This window comes from Cicer arietinum, chromosome 4 (assembly GCF_000331145.2).
Source record: "Cicer arietinum cultivar CDC Frontier isolate Library 1 chromosome 4, Cicar.CDCFrontier_v2.0, whole genome shotgun sequence".
Lineage (NCBI taxonomy): Eukaryota > Viridiplantae > Streptophyta > Magnoliopsida > Fabales > Fabaceae > Cicer > Cicer arietinum.
The window spans coordinates 29,655,163-29,673,641 of NC_021163.2; the positions used below are offsets into that span (position 1 = coordinate 29,655,163).

Sequence of the window (18,479 nt, forward strand, 5' to 3'; positions counted from 1 at the left end):
GATGTATGCCATGACCTGTACCAGACCTGATATAGCATATGCTGTAGGCAGATTAAGTCGGTATACTAGCAATCCAAGTAAAGAACATTGGCAGGCTGTTAATAGAGTATTAAAATATTTGAAAGGAACAATTAACTATAATTTAGTCTATAGTGGATATCCTTCAGTTTTGGAAGGATATACAGATGCCAGTTGGGTAACTTATGTTGAGGATCATGCTTACACAAGTGGATGGATCTTCAACCTTGGTGGAGGTGCAGTTTCTTGGGGATCAAAGAAACAAACTTGCATTGTTTAAAGTTTGTTGCGGTCTAAAATTTTGAATCTTGAATTTAATAGAGTTGTCACAAAAGTTTAGAGTTCCTTAGTCGATTATGAACAGTATTAGCACCATGCGACATTCAGTAGCGAAGCTTGTCTAGGACATAGGCACCACACAAAGTTTCCAATAATTTTTTAAAAAATACTAATACTTTTAATTTTTATTAGACATTTAAATTATAATATGGTAGATTAATCTATTTGATCAATTTTATCAAGGCCGATCTTAACCTTGTGCAATTGGGGCACGTAACTAAGGGAAACTTCTCTCCTAAAAGTCGCTATAATTTTCTAAAAAGTATTACTACTTTTAGTTTTTTAAGAGATATTTAAGTTATAATTTGATAGATTAACTATTTGATCCATCTAACAGAGTCCGACTTTAACCGTGTGCAATTTGGGCACTCAATTCAATTAGGGAAGATCCTAATTGTTTATATAGTATAATTAATTTTTTTAAAATTTTATTGATATCTTAATTTTTTATACTCTAACCACCCTAAAAAAATTTATATTAGTTCTAGAATACCCAATTTATGAAATTACTTTCGTAATTCCACTAAATATTTCTCTCTATCTTTTGTTTATTTTCTCCTTATTTTATCTCTAAACATAGTAACTTTACTTCTCTCATCTCCTCTCTACACCCACCCTGAGTCACCTACTTCTCTCATCTTCTTTTAACTATCTGAAATGATATTTGTGTGTTAGAGTATAAAATGGTTGTCTCAAAGTAAAATTATGATCTGACATATGATTTTGATGAAATTTTTACCTATAAATTTGATTAAATGTATAAAAGTAGATAAATTTTATAAGAAAAAGTAAAAAATAATTATAAAAAAAAAATTATTAATTGTGAGAAGGTTGTGTAAATTAAATTATATAAATTTTAAGAAAATAAGCTTAAAAAGTTATTTTAATAAAATTAACTGAATAAATTAAAGATAATGTATTAACATCAACATCGGAATTTTTTTTTTCAATACCCTTATTTTGAAAAAAAAAAAAATCACCAAAATAGCTCCAGAAGACAATTGGCATATATTACGATCATCCAGAAGACAATTGGCTATGAAATGCATATATTACTAACAAACTTATTATATATCAGTTTATCTGGAGGCCATATCTACGTCTAACATACGATCATCCAGAAGACAATCGGCTATGAAATGCATCTACATGTTTAATTTGTTTCTACATAATAGAAATGCATCAAGCTGATAGAGTGAAACTACAATTTGAACTACCTCAAGAAATTCCACATCCTCCGAGGAACATGAGAAAGTATCATAAGGTAGATTTGGATAAACAAGTTGACTATAGTTGGGCATTATTCTACGAAAATGAGAACAAATAGTGGAATGAACGAGATAATCATATTCTTCATAGTCAACCTCTAAATGATGAATTCAAACCAAGTTATGAATACATGGTTTGGTTTTGCAAAAATTCTAAACAATTTATTTTTGTAGAAAACCAATTGGTTGATCCTCGTGTCAATCCACCTCAACCTCCACCACAATCTAACTGTGTGCAATTTGGGCACTCAATTCAATTAGGGAGGATCCTAATTGTTTTTATAGTATAATTAATTTTTAAAAAATTTTATTGATATCTTAATTTTTTATACTCTAACCACCCTAAAAAAATTTATATTAGTTCTAGAATACCCAATTTATGAAATTACTTTCGTAATCCCACTAAATATTTCTCTCTATCTTTTGTTTATTTTCTCCTTATTTTATCTCTAAACATAGTAACTTTACTTCTCTCATCCCCTCTCTACACCCACCCCGAGACACCTACTTCTCTCATCTTCTTTTGACTATCTGAGATGATATTTGTGTGTTTGAATATAAAATGGTTGTCTCAAAGTAAAATTATGATCTGACATATGATTTTGATGAAATTTTTATCTATAAATTTGATTCAATGTATAAAAGTAGATAAATTTTATTAGAAAAAGTTAAAAAAAATTATAAAAAAAAATTATTAATTGTGAGAAGGACGTGTAAATTAAATTATATAAATTTTAAGAAAATAAGCTTAAAAAGTTAATTTAATAAAATTAACTTAATAAATTAAAGATAATGTATTAACATCAACATCGTGTATTTTTATTTTCTTTTTTATTTTATTTTAATAAATGGCTTGTGAGTTTACTATTTGAAGTGTAAATCCTATTTTTAAAAGAAAAAAAAAATCAATTATCACACCCTAGGCCTCAAACTAAATAGGATCACATTTTAAATAGGAAAACTCTCAATCTAGAACTCTTATATTGCAATTTGCAATATTCTCATTAGTTTAGATTAAAGACGTCCATTTAAACTCCATAAGATTCGTTAACTCAATTCCTTTTGGACAGTATTCCAAGTCACTTTTAATTATGGTGAAGAATCTTATTCTCAACAATCACATTTCCACCAATTATAATTAATTACAAAAAAGAAAGCTCGCTTGTTTTAAGCAAAATTAAAAGTAATTTTGTTTTCCATTTCTTTCCTTTTGACATTCACACTATAAAACCAACCATAATCTACAAACCAATCACAAACTCAATCATAGAAACAAACTCTACCATTCAACAACATCAATGGGTAATCATAACTCTGTTCTAGAAGATAATTCAACTGAACCACGATACGTTGATTATGCTCCAACTCAGAGGAGGCGTTCAACAAAAGCAATGAAGATGTCAGACACAGACTATGAGCAACATGGTAACAACAAACCACAAGTTAATGATGAAGCTTTCTCTAAATTCATTCACAATGCAAAGAAAAAAATCCGAAGTATGTCAAACATTGGGCATCATAAGAATCAGAAACGAAACACTGCAGCAGATGTAGCTAATAATAATGTCGACACTAAAACAACAAACGAAAATGATGCAGATCGGTTTTCTCATTTTATTCAGAAGACTAGGAAGAAGTTGATGAGTGTTACAACTATAAAGAAGAATCAAACCTTCAAAAAGGGAAAAGATGGTGGATACTGAAACCATTAGGTGTGTTTATTGGGGATTTGGATTTGCTGCAGTTTGAAATTATTAGGTGTGTTTATTACTATTATTATTATTAATTTTTTTTTTTTTTAAATTTAAAAACCTGTATTATATGATCTTGATCCAAAAGTTATATTATATTGATATTAAACAGCAATTTAGTGATATATACAAGTTATAAAAATATTTTCTAATAGGACTCTTCTGTGTTGTTTTGTGTTAGTTAGTTCTTTGTAACATTTTGGTCTTTGAATGTATTTAGTTGTATTAAGATTATTTGTGATCGATTTTAAGTTTCATTTTATCTGTATTCTACAATTTTTTTGGAACCATTCTATTGTAAATATAATTATTTGAACATTAAATACTCGTCCTATGTAGCATAATTTTTTCTATGAGCGAGCCATTCATTCTTATCTGAAAATGGGAATTCACCGATTATTATCTATCAATATAATTTATGTTATTTAATATTAATTTTGAATAAAATGTCATTTGTTTAAGCCATTAAATACATCTATTTGAATTCATTCTAGCAGCTACGAAGATTTTCAATACATATTTGTTGATTCAATTAAAACTTCCACAAGCATCAAATAAGTAACGTATCTATTAATAATAAATTAATAACAATCAATTATTAATGCAATTTTAATTTTTATTGAATTTATTATGTATGTGTGTTAAAAATAAAGAAAAAATATTGTAGCCGCCCAAAATCAACAAAATTTCAATTTCTGAGTCAAAGAAAATTAAATCCACCTCAACAAATTTTGAATTATACTTATGCCAAGTCTAGTTAAAATTATTTTTAAACCAAATTTTGATAGTTTTAAAACTCGCATTATCAAAATTTGATATTCTAAAAATATGTTAGATTAGTTAACTCGTTTAAAAATAGTTTTATTATTTTAATTGTAAATAGGGAGCTTTAAAATTATTAAATTGTACCACTTGTGTCTTAAAAATTCAAAAACTAAAACGATGTCACTTCTAATTAATCAAATTCAAAAGTCGATTTTAGATTAATTTATTCAAAAAAACAAGTGTTAAAACTATCAAGTTATTACAACTTATTTTATAAAAGATTAAAGATATATCATATCTAATTAATCAATTTTTAAAAAAATTCATTTATTTAATATAAAAAGGAATTTTAAAACTATCAAATTGTCCTAATTTATGTCTTAATAATTTGAACTAAAAAAATGAGTAGTATAAAATTAATCATTTTAAGACATTTTGATTCATTTAAAATAATAAATTAATTATAGATTAAATTAATTAAAAATAATAATAATATAGAGAAAATAGATTTAGCCATACACCAAACCAGAATCCATAGCTCAAAAACCATTAATTTCTTTATAAAAAAAAACCAAAACATTAAATAATAATAAATAAATAAAAACTAAACCCTTTAATGATATAAAGAAAGATATAGTAAACAGCATAATAAAAAAGATACAGAAACAAAAAGAAGGAAACCCACATAAAGAAAAAAGGAGAAAAGGAAGCAAGAAAAAAAAGAAAAAAAAAAAAAGAAAAAAGAAAGGAGAGAATCACGAGGGAGAGGAGGGATCAAACCTCATAGAGCATGAATGACTCACTAACTCATATATGTGATGAAATCAATAATGTACAGTCGTATTTGACAACGGTGATCAATTAATATCTGTCGGAGATGGTGGCTATTATTCCTCTCCTCTCTTTGTCTCTTTCTTTGTTCTATTTTTCTTTGATTTTTTTTTTAATATTTTAATTGAAAGAGTTTCTATGATAAGATACGAATTTTTATGTTTTTTTTTTTTTAAATTATTTGTTTTCACAGTGGAATGTCTTTATGGATGTGTTAAAAAAAATTGAAACAAAGTTGCTATTAGGTTTTTAAATTTTTGTTTAGAAAAATTCCCTTTTCAACTTTTATGTTTTTTTTCAGCCAATTTTTTGTCTTTTTTGATTGATTTTTTTTCAATTTACAAGTTACAATAATAAATGTTTGTGTCCATAAAATAAAATTAAATTATGTTTTATTTTAATTTTTATAGTTTTGTAACATAAATCAAACAATCTTATACAATTAAAAAAATATATATGATTTTTTTATTAAATATACAAACGGTGAATATAATAAGATAAATGAAAGAAGAAGGAAGTTAAATATAATAGTCGTAAAATATTTATTAAATATATTATTAAATATTATTAATAGCGATCAAATTTCAATTTGCCACATGTTTATTTACTACATATAAATAAATAAGAACAATTCAGAATTAAAATAAAAGCATTCAGCATTTTCACCATTGAATTAATCCCTTACTTTGTCAAATCAAATTTATACCATTAAAATAAAATCATTCAGCATTTTCACCATTGAATTAATCCCCTACTTTGTCAAATCAAATTTATACCATTGTCGTTCGTGAAGTTAACATATAAATTATTCTTGCACTAAATTTTTTTTTATTAAATTTCAATTTGTTACTTACATGTTCATATTCAATTTTCAGTTACTTAAAAGATACAGTTTTATTGTATTAACTAATAATTAATAGTACTACATTTATTCGAAATTATAAGCTAATAATTAAAAAAATTGGATTTATTTTCCAAAAAATAAACTAGGTAGCATGCTATATAAAGCATAGAGGCCAATATGTTTACTTACTCATTTGTTGTATAAGTTTGTATAATTTTGCTGAAAATATACTTGCGTTTTGAGTATCTCATAGCTCAACTCTATTTTTTTTCCTCCGAATTGTGTGACTTTGATATACAAAATTTTCATTTTCATTAGAAAAAGTCTATATACCCTTTTTTTTTCAATTATCATATAGTACATTGTTTACAATTTTTGTGCATAATATTTCTAAGGTGAACACATTAACACATATAAATTTTAGAAAGAATTAAAAGAGAATAACATTCGCACCATTTTTTTTTAATTCATGGTGTATGATGTGTTTGTTTGCTCATTATTTTTCTTCTTATATATGACTTTTAATTGGATGGAGAACTTGAAAAAAGATTATATTTTTTCAATATTACATTACAAAATATTGTTCTTTATTCATGTATTTTTAACACTATTAGGAGGATAATTTATTTCTTAATTACTTTGTGTGGTTTTTTTTCCCTCCGTAGATAAAAACCATGTGCAAAGAGTACGATGCGTTAAACTTACAATGCTTCTTGCAAAGACATATATGGTAAAGAGTATTGGAACATGGTTTTTATTAGAAGAAAAATGTCAATTCAACATAGTTTTTTTTTGAAGCAGCATTATGAGTTAGTTGTTGCGTTTGATATATATTTAGTTTAGTCTTAATTTTTTCTAGCATTATAATGTAACGTAAAAAAATTTAATTTCTTTTTATTTTATTTTATTTTACTTTATTTTATTTTTTATCCACCGTGTATTTTATTTTAAAAAAAACGGACTTATTTTCTAAGTTCTTTATTCCATGTGTTGCCTACATATTAGTCATCTTTTCTTGTAGTTTTGACAATTAATGCTTTTAAATATTTTTATTTCCATTTACTTTACCAATATAGTTGAGGTGTTATTCCAATGCTAAAAATTTAACCTTATAAATTCAAGGTATCAAGTTTAAATTCCCGTTAAAAAATTATAAAACAATCAGTTATGTCATTTTAATTAATAAAAATATTCCCGATTATAAATTAAATTTAATCATCACAATTCCTTATGAAACATTTATTTTCATTTTATCTTTAGCTTAGTATTTTATTGTTTTTTTTTTTTTGTTCTTTGATAACAATATTAACCCTGATAACAATATTAACCCTGTTTTCAGGCGATTGTCTCGGATTGCTCTGAAATTTCACTAAAAAATCAGAAAAAATCAAGGAATAGGACTCCCGTATAAGCTACTTATACGGGATACCACACTCAAATTCCCAAATTCCTTCGTTTAGCCCATTTTTCAATTTTTTGAATTTTTTGTATCCTCCTAAAATTCCAAAAAAAACTTGTGTTGTCTTTATTTGATTTTTAGAAAATTTTGGTGGTATTTTTATATTTTTTGGATTTTATTTGATAGGGTTTTCAATTTTTTACTTCAATTTTAGCAATAGGGACATTGTTGGAATTTTAAGAATTGTGATTTTGCATTGCATTGTTATGATGATGCATGACTAGGGCTAGTTCTGGAAATCTGCATTCTCTTGAACTGGAAATAGATAAGACATTTCATTTACGTTGTAGACTTAATAGAGTTGCTAGTGTTAACGAGTCAGAGTCATATAGTGAAAGTGACAACTTGCTGCAAAATATGACTAATGCGAATAATAGAACCTTAAGACAACTCGTTGCACCTAATGTCAATTATAATGCATTGTGTATCACATATCCTGAAGCTACTGTACCATTTGAACTTAAATCTGGTTTAATATACTTGCTTCCAAAGTTTATTGGTCTTGCAGGTGAGGATCCCCAAAAACACTTAAAGGAACTCCATGTTGTGTGTTCTACCATGAAGCCACAAGGAGTCACAAAAGACCATATTAAGTTGAGAGTCTCCCCAATTTCATTCCAAGATACTGCCAAGACCTGGTTATACTATCTTCAACCAGGTTCTGTTACAAGTTGGAATGATCTCAAGATATTGTTTCTAGAAAATTTCTTCCCTGCCTCAAGAGTTGCTTCAATCAGAAAAGAAATATGTGGCATCAAGCAGATTGACATGGAATCATTATATGAGTATTGGGAGAGATTCAAGAAATTAGTGTCAAGCTGTCCTCATCACCATATTTCTGAACAATTGTTCATCCAATATTTTTATGAAGACTTGCTACCTATGGATAGAAGCATTTTGGATGCTGCTATTGGGGGAGCACTTGTCGATAAGACCCTAGAAGCGGCAAAGGCTTTGATTGAGAACATGTCCATTAATTCTCAACAATTTACAACTAGAAGCAATTCAGTAGTGTGTGAATGAAATTCAAGTTTCTTACCATAAGAATTTAGAAGGCAGACTTGATGAGCTTATATCTTTAGTAAAAAAATTGGCAATAGGTAAAACCCAAGCAATGGTGTGTGGTATTTGCACTTCTCCAGAGCATCCTACAAATTCATGTTCTACATTGTAAGAAGATCCAATTGCTGATGCTCCTCAAGCATATACAGCAAATATATACAATCCTCAAGACAACTGTGATATGTCATCTAATAGGTACAATCCTGGTTGGAGAAACCATCCCAACCTGAGATGGAAGAATTCATCTGCATAACAGCAACCTAAGCAACGACTGCAAAATATTCCTCAACAACAAAACAATGCACCTTTGTTAGAGGACCTCGTTAAGCAGATGGCCATCCAGAATCTCCAATTTCAACAAAGAACAGATTCTACCATTCAAATTTTGGAAACAAATATTGATCAGCTAGCCACTTCCATTAATCAATTGTAGACTCCAGGGTCAAACCAATTTCCTGCACAGTCAGTAGTAAATCCAAATGCTCCCAATGTTAGTGCAATTACATTGAGTTCTGGGAAAGCTGTTGAAATACAAATGGTACCTGAAACTGCAGTGAAAAATAACAAGGTTGCTGAGGATACTTTGATACCTGAAACTGTTGATGTTAAGCAAAATATACCACTTCCATTTCTTGAAACGACAATGAAGACTAAGAAAATGGACGAGGCACGTAGGGACAACGAGATTCTGGATACATTTAGGAAGATGGAAGTGAACATTCCCCTCCTTGAAGAAATTAAAAAGATTCCAAGATATGCAAAATTTCTAAAAGATTTGTGCACACACAAGAGAAGGTTAATAGGTAATGAAAAAGTAAACATGAGGTGAAATGTTTCAGTCCTCATTCATCATATGCCTTAAAAATGCAAAGATCCAAGAACTTTTTCCATACCATGTACCATATGCAATAGTCAATTTGAAAATGCTATGTAAGATTTAAGACAACAAGTCTGCACAAGCACTTGCAAAGAATCCAGTGTTTCATGATCGCAACAAGCACATAGACACAAGGTATCATTTAATTAGATAATGCATTCCCAAGAAAGAAGTTGAGGTTAAATACGTGAAGACTCAAGATCAAGTTGCAGATATTTTTACAAAGTAGTTTTAATTTGAAGATTTTCAAAGGCTAAGAGAAAAACTTGGAATGAAGAAGAAAATTTCAAATTAAGGGGAGCAATGTTATTACTAATTTGAAATTAGATACATCCATAACTATATAGAATTTCTATGTAAAAATCTAGAAGTGCTTTAATTATAGAAAATTGTGGAAAGTATCTAGAAGTGGGTATTTATTAGGAAGCTCCTAGAAATATGTCTAGAGTTTTCTATGTGTACCTATAAATACCTCATTATACTTGACATTAAGCATCAAGCAAATTGAGAGTTTTCTATTAAGCATCATCTCAGTGTTAGACCGAATCTTCTATAGTTCTCCCTCCCTATGGTACTTCTTGCTCCAGTTTTTCTCTCTATCTCTCATCATTTTCTCTCTACATTTTCATCTCTCACATCCTCATCACATTATATACTGCAGTGCTAGACTGCATCAATGGATTTTATGAGGGAAAAGAAATAGAGAATTGATAAGAGAAATAATGTGATGAGGATGATAGTGGAGAGAATGACGAGAGAGAAACAATGTATATTTAAATGTAACAAGAAGTATGGTAGGGAGAGAGTGTTGTAGGTGATGGTTTTAGACTTACCAAAGCTTACAAATAAAAGTGTTGCATTTTCTGATTGATTTTGTTTTCTTCTTATCGATTGTGAAGAACAACACTTGGGAATTAGCAACTCATCCAAAAGGCCATGAAGCAATTGGAGTCAAATGGGTAAGGCTAAAAAGAATGCTAATGGAGAGATTGAAAAATATAAAGCAAGACTTATTGCCAAAGGCTACAAACAAAAATATGGAGTTGACTACGAAGAAGTTTTTGCACAGTTGCTTGCATGGACACTATTTGTTTGCTAATATCTGTACCAGCTCAAAATAAGTGGAAACTTTATCAACTTGATGTAAAATCGACATTTCTAAATGAATATAAAGTTTTAAGATTGAGAAAGCGTTGTATAGATTAAAGCAAGCCCTAAGAGCATGGAATAGTCGCATCGACAAATACTTCCAAGACAATGGGTTTGCTCGTTGTCTTAACGAATATGCTTTTTATGTCAAAGTTTGTGATAATGGAGATATTTTGATTGATTGTCTCTATGTGGATGATCTTATATTCACTAGGAACTATCCAGGTTTATTTGAAGAATTCAAAAAGGCCATGGCGCTTGATTTCAAGATTACTGATATTGGGCACATGTCATACTATTTAAGCATAGAAGTAAAATAATTTGAAGAAGGTACATTTATTTCTCAAGAAAATTATGCAAATGAAGTTTTGAAAAAATTTAAAATGTTTGATTGCAATCCAGTGAACATACCAATTGAGAGCGAATTGAAGTTGTCAAAGTTTGAAGATGAACAAAAAGAGGACCCTTCCTATTTCAAAAGCCTTGTTGGAAGCCTAAGATACTTAACATGTACAAGACTTGATATTCTATATGCGGTTGGAGTAGTGAGTCGTTTCATGGAAGCTCCTATGAAAGTTGCTTAGAGGATACTCTGTTACCTTAAAGGTTCGCTTGATTATGGTCTATTTTACTCTTTTCTAATGATTTTAAACTTTTTGGATTTTGTGATAGCGACTTTACGAGAGATATTGATGATAGAAAGAGTACTAGTGGCTTTATATTTTTCATGGGGGACTTTGTTTTTTCGTGGAGCTCAAAGAAGCAACCTATTGTCACACTTTCAACATGTGAGTTAGAGTATGTAGCAGCAACATCTTGCACTTGTCATGCCATTTGGCTAAGGAGATTATTGAATGAACATCATATGCCACAAAAGGAAGCTATTGATATTTGTATAGACAACAAGTATGCACAAGCACTTGCAAAGAATCCAGTGTTTCATGATCGCAGCAAGTGCATAGACACAAGGTACCATTTCATTAGAGAATGCATTGCCAAGAAAGAAGTTGAGCTTAAATACGGGAAGACTCAAGATCAAGTTGCAGATATTTTTACAAAGCCGTTAAAATTTGAAGACTTTCAAAGGCTAAGAGAAAGACTTGGAATGAAGAAGAAAATTTCAAATTAAGGGGAGCAATGTTATTACTAATTTGAAATTAGATGCATCTAGAACTATGTAGAAATTGTATGTAAGAATCTAGAAGTGCTTTAATTATAGAAAATTGTGAGAAGTATCTAGAAGTGGGTATTAATTAGGAGGCTCCTAGGAATGTGTCTTAGAGTTTTTTATTTGTACCTATAAATACCTCATTGTACTTGACATTAATCATTAAGAAAATTGAGAGTTTTCTATTAGAAATACGTCATTTCTCTAACATTTTGATCATCTCAGTGCTAGACCAGATCTTCTGCAGTTCTCCCTCCCTGTGGCACTTCTTGCTACACTTTTTCTTTCTATCTCTCATCATTTTCTCTCTATATTTTCCTCTCTCACATCCTCATCAAATTATTTATCTCTCTCTTCTAGACTGACAAAATTCATTGTTGTAGTCCAACTCGATTGAATTTGGAATATCATATGTTGTAGTGCTAGATTGCATCAGTGGATTTTGTGAGGGAGAAGAAATAGATAATTGATAAGAGAAATAATGTGATGACGATAATAGTGGAGAAAATGATGAAAGAGAGAAAATGTATATTTAAATGTAACAGAACGTATGGTAGTGAGAGAGTGTTGCAGGCGATGGTTTTAGACTTACCAAAGCTTACAAATAAAAGTGTGGCATGTTCTGATTGATTTTGTTTTCTTCTTAGTATCCAAACAATTGTTCATGTAATACTGTATTGCTAGTTTATATGTGCTGTTAGCAGGAAGTGGTTGATGTATCTTGAGGAGTATTAGTTGTGAGACTAATTGCAGCAGATAACTAATGTGGTAGCAAAAGAAATATTTCCAAGCCTAGTACTTTTGCACTTTTCAGCCAAAATTGAGAAGTTCACATGTTCAATTTTTTTTATAACAAAAATTTAGAGTGTGGGGTGGTTCCCTTAAAGATTAAAAAGATCTTACGATTAATTTAATACTTACAAATAAATTTACATTTGTATTCTTGCTACGACACCAGTGGAGATTTAAATATGTTCTTTTTTTATACTAATATTTCTTGTTGATTATTATTTGGATGCGGGTTAATTATATTTTTAATCTCTATAAAATTTCAACTTTGTAATTTTAGTCACGGTAAAAAAAAAATAATACAACTTTTAGTCTTTATAAAATTATTATGCACACAATATTAGTCAGTCTTGTTACATCAACATATATTTTTTAATGATTTTTTGTAGGTAGTTTTAGACATTATAAAAATTTCCTCCACAAAAATTGACTTAAAAATTTTTTGATTCCTAGGTCCACAATTTCGTTATTTTAATCTAGAGTTTTTCTTTATATATAACAAATTTATTTTTAATTAATCTTAATGTAAAAATTTCAAAATTTTTGTGAAGAATCATTTTGTAATATTCTTACCATGCAAGCACAAATTCTTTCAACTATTTACAAGTTGAATGACATTTAGCTGAGATTAAAATTGTTCGCATAGAAACTAAAAGTTGTATTATTTTTTACAAAAATTAAAATTGAAAGGTTAGAATTTTGTAGGACTAAAATCAAATTTGCTTCTCAACGACTAACACCAAATTTCTTTTATTTTGCACGATTAAAATAAACTTTTTTTTATAGATAGATTAAAATTAAATTTCTTACATTTTGCAAATACTAACACTTAGTTTCTTGCAATTTACAAGATTAATTATATATATAAGAATAAAGTCATCTTTTACTATTTTGTTAAAAATAACTAATATAAAGATTAAAACGAAAAAAATTTATTTTTACATAAACTTAAATTAAAAAAATCATTTTGCAGTGACTAAAATCAAATTTCTTACTTTTCCCAGAGGCTAATTGCATATTTAAGCTAAAATTATATTTCAACAAATCATGTAATAGGCTAATTGCATATTTAAGCTAAAATTATATTTCAACAAATCATGTAATGTTTCAACAAATTATATTTAAAACAAACTGATACATTTTTTTTCCAAAAAAAAAAAAAAACTAATACATTTTATAATACAAATTATATTTAAAACAAACTGATACATTTTTAGTCCAAAAAAAAAAAAAAACTAATACATTTTATAATAAAAAAAAACTAATACATTTTATAATAAAAAAAAAAACTAATACATTTTATAATAAAAAAACTTATACATAATGTTTTTCTTTTTATCCTTAAATGTCTAAGTATTTATATGATATTGATTAGTAACCATTCAGAATTAGAAAATCACCAAAATAAAGGATTTTCAAATAAATATCAGTCTAATTTTGTTAAAAAAAATCTCAATCTTTAATCATAACTACACTTATGAGTTAACTACATTTAATGATTACAACTCATAAATGTAGATTTATCAAAAGATATAGACTTTGTTTTTGACCAAAGATATCAAGACTTTATTTTTATATCTTTACGAAAATTAAGACTTTTATTTATAAACGGGTACTAACATAAAATTGAAAGGAAAATAATGATAAATTATAAATAAATAAATAAAAGCTAATGTTAATCATTAAAAAAGAAAGATAAAATTAGAAGGAAAAGTCACACCAACATATAATCCCCTATATATAGGTAAAAGATAAAACAATATTCACTAATCTTGCTCATAGTTTCTAACTTTCTATCATGGCTCTCGATTCTCTTCCAAGCAGGAATTTGAAACCCACAGATGAGGAACTTCTCAAATCATTCCTCTACAACAAAATTAACAATAACCCTTTGCCCAATCATATCAACATTCTTGAACATGATTTGTTTGGTATCAAAAAGAACCCTTGGGAAATTTGGGAAGAGTTTGAAGCTTCACACTCATATTGTGAAAAAGACTTATATTTCTTCACTCTCTTAAAGAAGAAATCAGCCACTAGCTCTCGTATGGTTCGTACTATTGGAATGGGTACATGGGAAGCTGAAGATGCCAAAAAAGACATAGTTGATAAAGAAACGTGTCAACTCTTAGGTAATAAAAAACGTTATCGATTTGAGAAGAGTGGCACTATCCACGATTATGAATGGATCTTGCATGAATATAAACTTGATATGTCTTTGATCAACAATTTTTCGGTAAGCAATATTTATTTAATATTAACGTTAATCATTATACCGTTAGAATTAAACATAAGTTCCAATGTTTGTGTCATTTGATTTGATGCAATTGTGACATTATTTATAATATGATTTAATTTGTATATATGTTTTTTCAGGCCAAGAATTATGTTCTATGCAGATTTAGAAAAAATAATATAAGAAATAAAATCAAAATGCCAAGAAAAAGTACAAGAACAAAGAATGTTGGCCAACATAGAAGAAGGAAGATCATCATTGAACGACCGGAAACCACCGTATCGGTAAGTAAACCACATTATTATTTTTAATAACAATTAATTACTAATTATATTATCTTGCTTGATTAATTATTAATTTCCAATCGAGTTTTAGTATTCAAGAATCAAGACGGGATTTTTTCAAGATTCCCGTTACATCTTTTTGTTTCTTGGATGATTTTTACAATCTTTTTTATTTTTTGAACTTGATTTTAGATTTTGATTCAAATTATTAATGAATCTTTTTAACAATGTTTTTTTTTGACGTTCTTTTATGGCAACATTCACATAAGAATTAATTGATAGGATCATCAAAGTCTACTCAAATTTTGTTTCATTTATGTAGATTTGATTATTTTTTTAGTTTTTTCAATTTTAATTAGATTCAAATTGATTTCTACCAAATTTGATTGCCATTGTATCCGTTATCCAAATTGATCTTTATCAAATAAGATTAATAAGTGAATTCTTAAAATTAAATGAAGCTGAAATCTTTAAAATTTTATTATTTTTAGAAAATTAACTCAAAAGAAATAAATTCTATGATTTTATATTTTATATATATACATCTTCGATATTTATTGATCATTTAACTCCTTAATTAATATTATTTTTTTACATTTTTAATTTGTAGGACTTTAAATTTAATAATGCTTTAGTGAAAATACACCCAGTTTATGAAACACCAAAAACTCAATCTAAAACTGGACATATAAATCCTTTAACAGAGTTTTAGTTTTCTCTAGAGTGAAGGAGTGTGTTGCAAGTAATAAATCCTTTTAGACAACATATTGAGTTTTTAAAAAATTAGATCAATTACAAGTTATTAGGTTTTTATAAGCAACAAATTAGTGTGCTTAGAATAGTAGTATGTTATTAGATTTCTTATTTGATTAAAATCTACTCATATTTTATTAAGTTTTATGGAATTTTATTTATATTTTAATTGATATTTATCAAATCTATCGAAATTTGATTTAGATTACATGTTTACCATAATATGGGTACTTGAGTAAATTAATTATTGTATTAATTATTGCACCAAAGTATTTTATTTAAACCTCAAATCTTATTGAAACATATTTCAATATTAGAATAAATTTGATCAAACCAATTTCAAAATTTAGTTTAGTTGTTCATTCAATTCCTTATCAATTTGTTACCCAGAATAAATATCCTTATTAATTTGTTCTTGCATTTCCATTTTGTAGGAGAAAAATAATGTTTGGTTGGAGAAAAATACTGACCAAAGACCAAGAAATCAAGTAGACAATGGAAATAACAAGATTGACGTTGTTAACACTATCAATACATCAAAGTCTAAATATAACAAAGTAGAAGATGGTGACGACTACATTATGATCAAAGACGATGATGATATCGTTATGAACAAAGAAGAAGAATATGATGATCTAATTATGAACAAAGAAGTAGAAGATGGTGATGACTGCATTATGATCAAAGACGACGGTGATATCATTATGAATAAAGAAGTTTGTGATCTAATTATGAACAAAGAAGAAGAAGATGGTGATCTGATTATGAACAAAGAAGAGGAAGATGGCGATCAAAATATAATTGAGCCAGAGTTATTTGCAATGCAATTGAAAAGTGTTAACGAAGGATGCTTGATCGAAGAGGAAGATGTTCCAATGATTTCCAATGATTTTTATAAGTATTTATTGTTGGAAAATTTTTACATTAAGTAAATAGTAGTGAATTAGCTATGAGGATATTTTTGTATTTTTTGTTTGTTTCATTCATTTTCCTTCCATTTAGATGTAAATATTATTAAATATTGGATTAGAGATATTACATGGAATCAAAGTTCATGTTCAATTAACCATTAATTATCCGTTTACAACTTTTACCTTATTCATTTTCTATACTTGTGCAAAAATAGTTTTTTTAGCGGCATCAAATTAGCATGCTTAAAATATTGCTATATTTTCATTTCTACTAAAACTTACACAAATTTAATTAAAATTTAGAAAATTTAGAAAATTTAGATTTTGATTGATATTCACCAAAATTTGATTTTGACTACATTGGAACTGATGTTTAGATGGATATTAGAATAAATTAATTGTATTATTTATACTTCAAATTTTATTACATCATAATCAATATTAGACTAAATCTGATCAAACCAATTTAACATTTTAATTGCATTTTTTTGTTGACATGAATTTTAATTGTATTTGATCATTCAATTACTTATTATTGTGTTCTTGTGGAACATAGTGCAAGTATAAGAAAGTAGAAGATGGTGATCATATTATGATCAAAAAAGATGGTGAAATCATTATGAACAAAGATGATGGTGAAATTATTATGAACAATGAAGAATATGGTGATCTTAGTATGTTAAATGGACACAATGTTCATGTTCAACCATCAATTGTTTCCTTTTGAAATTTTACCTTATTAATTTCTTTTCCTTTATGCATAAACGGTCGAGCAGCCTACCCCTCTGCATTATCCACGCTCGGTCTCGCTTCCTGTTGGGGAAATGGATATCCCATCTCGACTCTGAATCCAGTTGGGAACAATAGTCTAAAATTGTAAAAATGATTAGTATATTTTATGAAAAATTCCGATACGAATGGAATTTCACAAACCGTGTAGCCAATTTCACCTAAATCCTACAATAGGGTTGAACACCTTGAAGATCGGACAACCACCAAGCAGTACTGTAACTAGAGACAACTCCGGTATTTGGAAAATGACAACGCTTGTATTACCACGATGTTGTGCTCTAGTGAGAATGTCTCGAGGCTTAATCATCCACTAGGAGTGAGCTTAGCAATCTTCATAGTATGAATTTCCAGCCAACAAAAGTACTTGCTCCAGACCTTCATATTAACGAAGTAAAGAGAAAAAAACCAAATGTCATATCAAATTTTCTATTGAATTGTCATCATCATTTAAAAATATATGAAAATATTAGAGTTTAAGTTAAATAATATAGATAAATAATGTTAATACTCACTTTGCATCCACAGAAGAGCCGGTAATTGAACTCGTCACTCAGTAATTGAACATCTAAGCCTATACCTGTTCGTGATTGTCGAATTTCAATCCCAATCGGTTCAGCCCTTCCCGAGCCTTTCTTTCCAAGGGCAGAACCTGGAGTATAACCCATCTGTTTGAGTAGCTTAAACCCAATGTTGGATTGTGGTATTGGAGCTTCCACTTGCGCTAAATTTTTTAATCCTCTTTCGATTTATCGTCGCTCTTGCCAGTTAAGAGTTTTCAACCGACTCTTAAAAGATCTTTCTTGTCAAAAATCTGCATAGTTAAAAGGAAGTTATCAACATAACATTTTGTATCGTCCCTATAAATTGCTTAACGAAAGGATAAGGAAATTCAAACTTTTCATTTTCTCTATTTTTTTCTTTTACTGGAATATTAAATTGGGATACTAACATTTGCTTATAAAAAAAATACAGTCTTCCATGGATACATTATTAACGTGGCAGATCCAGTTGCCCTTCAAAGATTTTGAATATCAATTTGATCAACATGTTAAAACAAACATCACTTTCGTCTCTAAATATATCGTTGGACTTCAATCAATCAATTTGGTTTACATAAACTGATATTCAAATATACACAGTTAAACAGAACACAGCCGGAAAAAATCAGAAAAGAAATTAAAAC

The 18,479-nt window shown here is 28.2% G+C and overlaps 2 protein-coding genes across 2 annotated transcripts in view; one reads left to right on the plus strand and one right to left on the minus strand.

The window, feature by feature from the left end:
• The first annotated feature begins 14,023 nt into the window (after positions 1 to 14,023).
• LOC101512204 (uncharacterized) lies at positions 14,024 to 16,619 on the plus strand. The gene is made up of 3 exons (XM_027333466.2): positions 14,024 to 14,556; positions 14,697 to 14,840; positions 16,028 to 16,619. Exons 1-3 carry the CDS (start codon positions 14,119 to 14,121, stop codon positions 16,523 to 16,525), a joined length of 1,080 nt encoding a protein of 359 aa, XP_027189267.2. The 5' UTR covers positions 14,024 to 14,118; the 3' UTR covers positions 16,526 to 16,619.
• A 502-nt stretch (positions 16,620 to 17,121) lies between these two features.
• LOC101493636 (uncharacterized) overlaps positions 17,122 to 18,479 on the minus strand; it is a 42,337-nt gene continuing 40,979 nt past the window's right edge. Inside the window, exon 6 of the transcript XR_012162773.1 lies at positions 17,122 to 17,239. The gene's annotated coding sequence lies outside the window, so the exon portion shown is untranslated. The remainder of the gene's footprint in view (positions 17,240 to 18,479) is intronic.

Excerpts from the sequence above, each read along its gene's own strand:
- LOC101512204 (XM_027333466.2), top strand. The coding sequence starts at position 14,119 with ATGGCTCTCGATTCTCTTCCAAGCAGGAATTTGAAACCCACAGATGAG. Across the intron at positions 14,557-14,696 it reads CTTTGATCAACAATTTTTCG|GCCAAGAATTATGTTCTATG; the intron begins GTAAGCAATATT and ends ATGTTTTTTCAG. Across the intron at positions 14,841-16,027 it reads GACCGGAAACCACCGTATCG|GAGAAAAATAATGTTTGGTT; the intron begins GTAAGTAAACCA and ends TCCATTTTGTAG.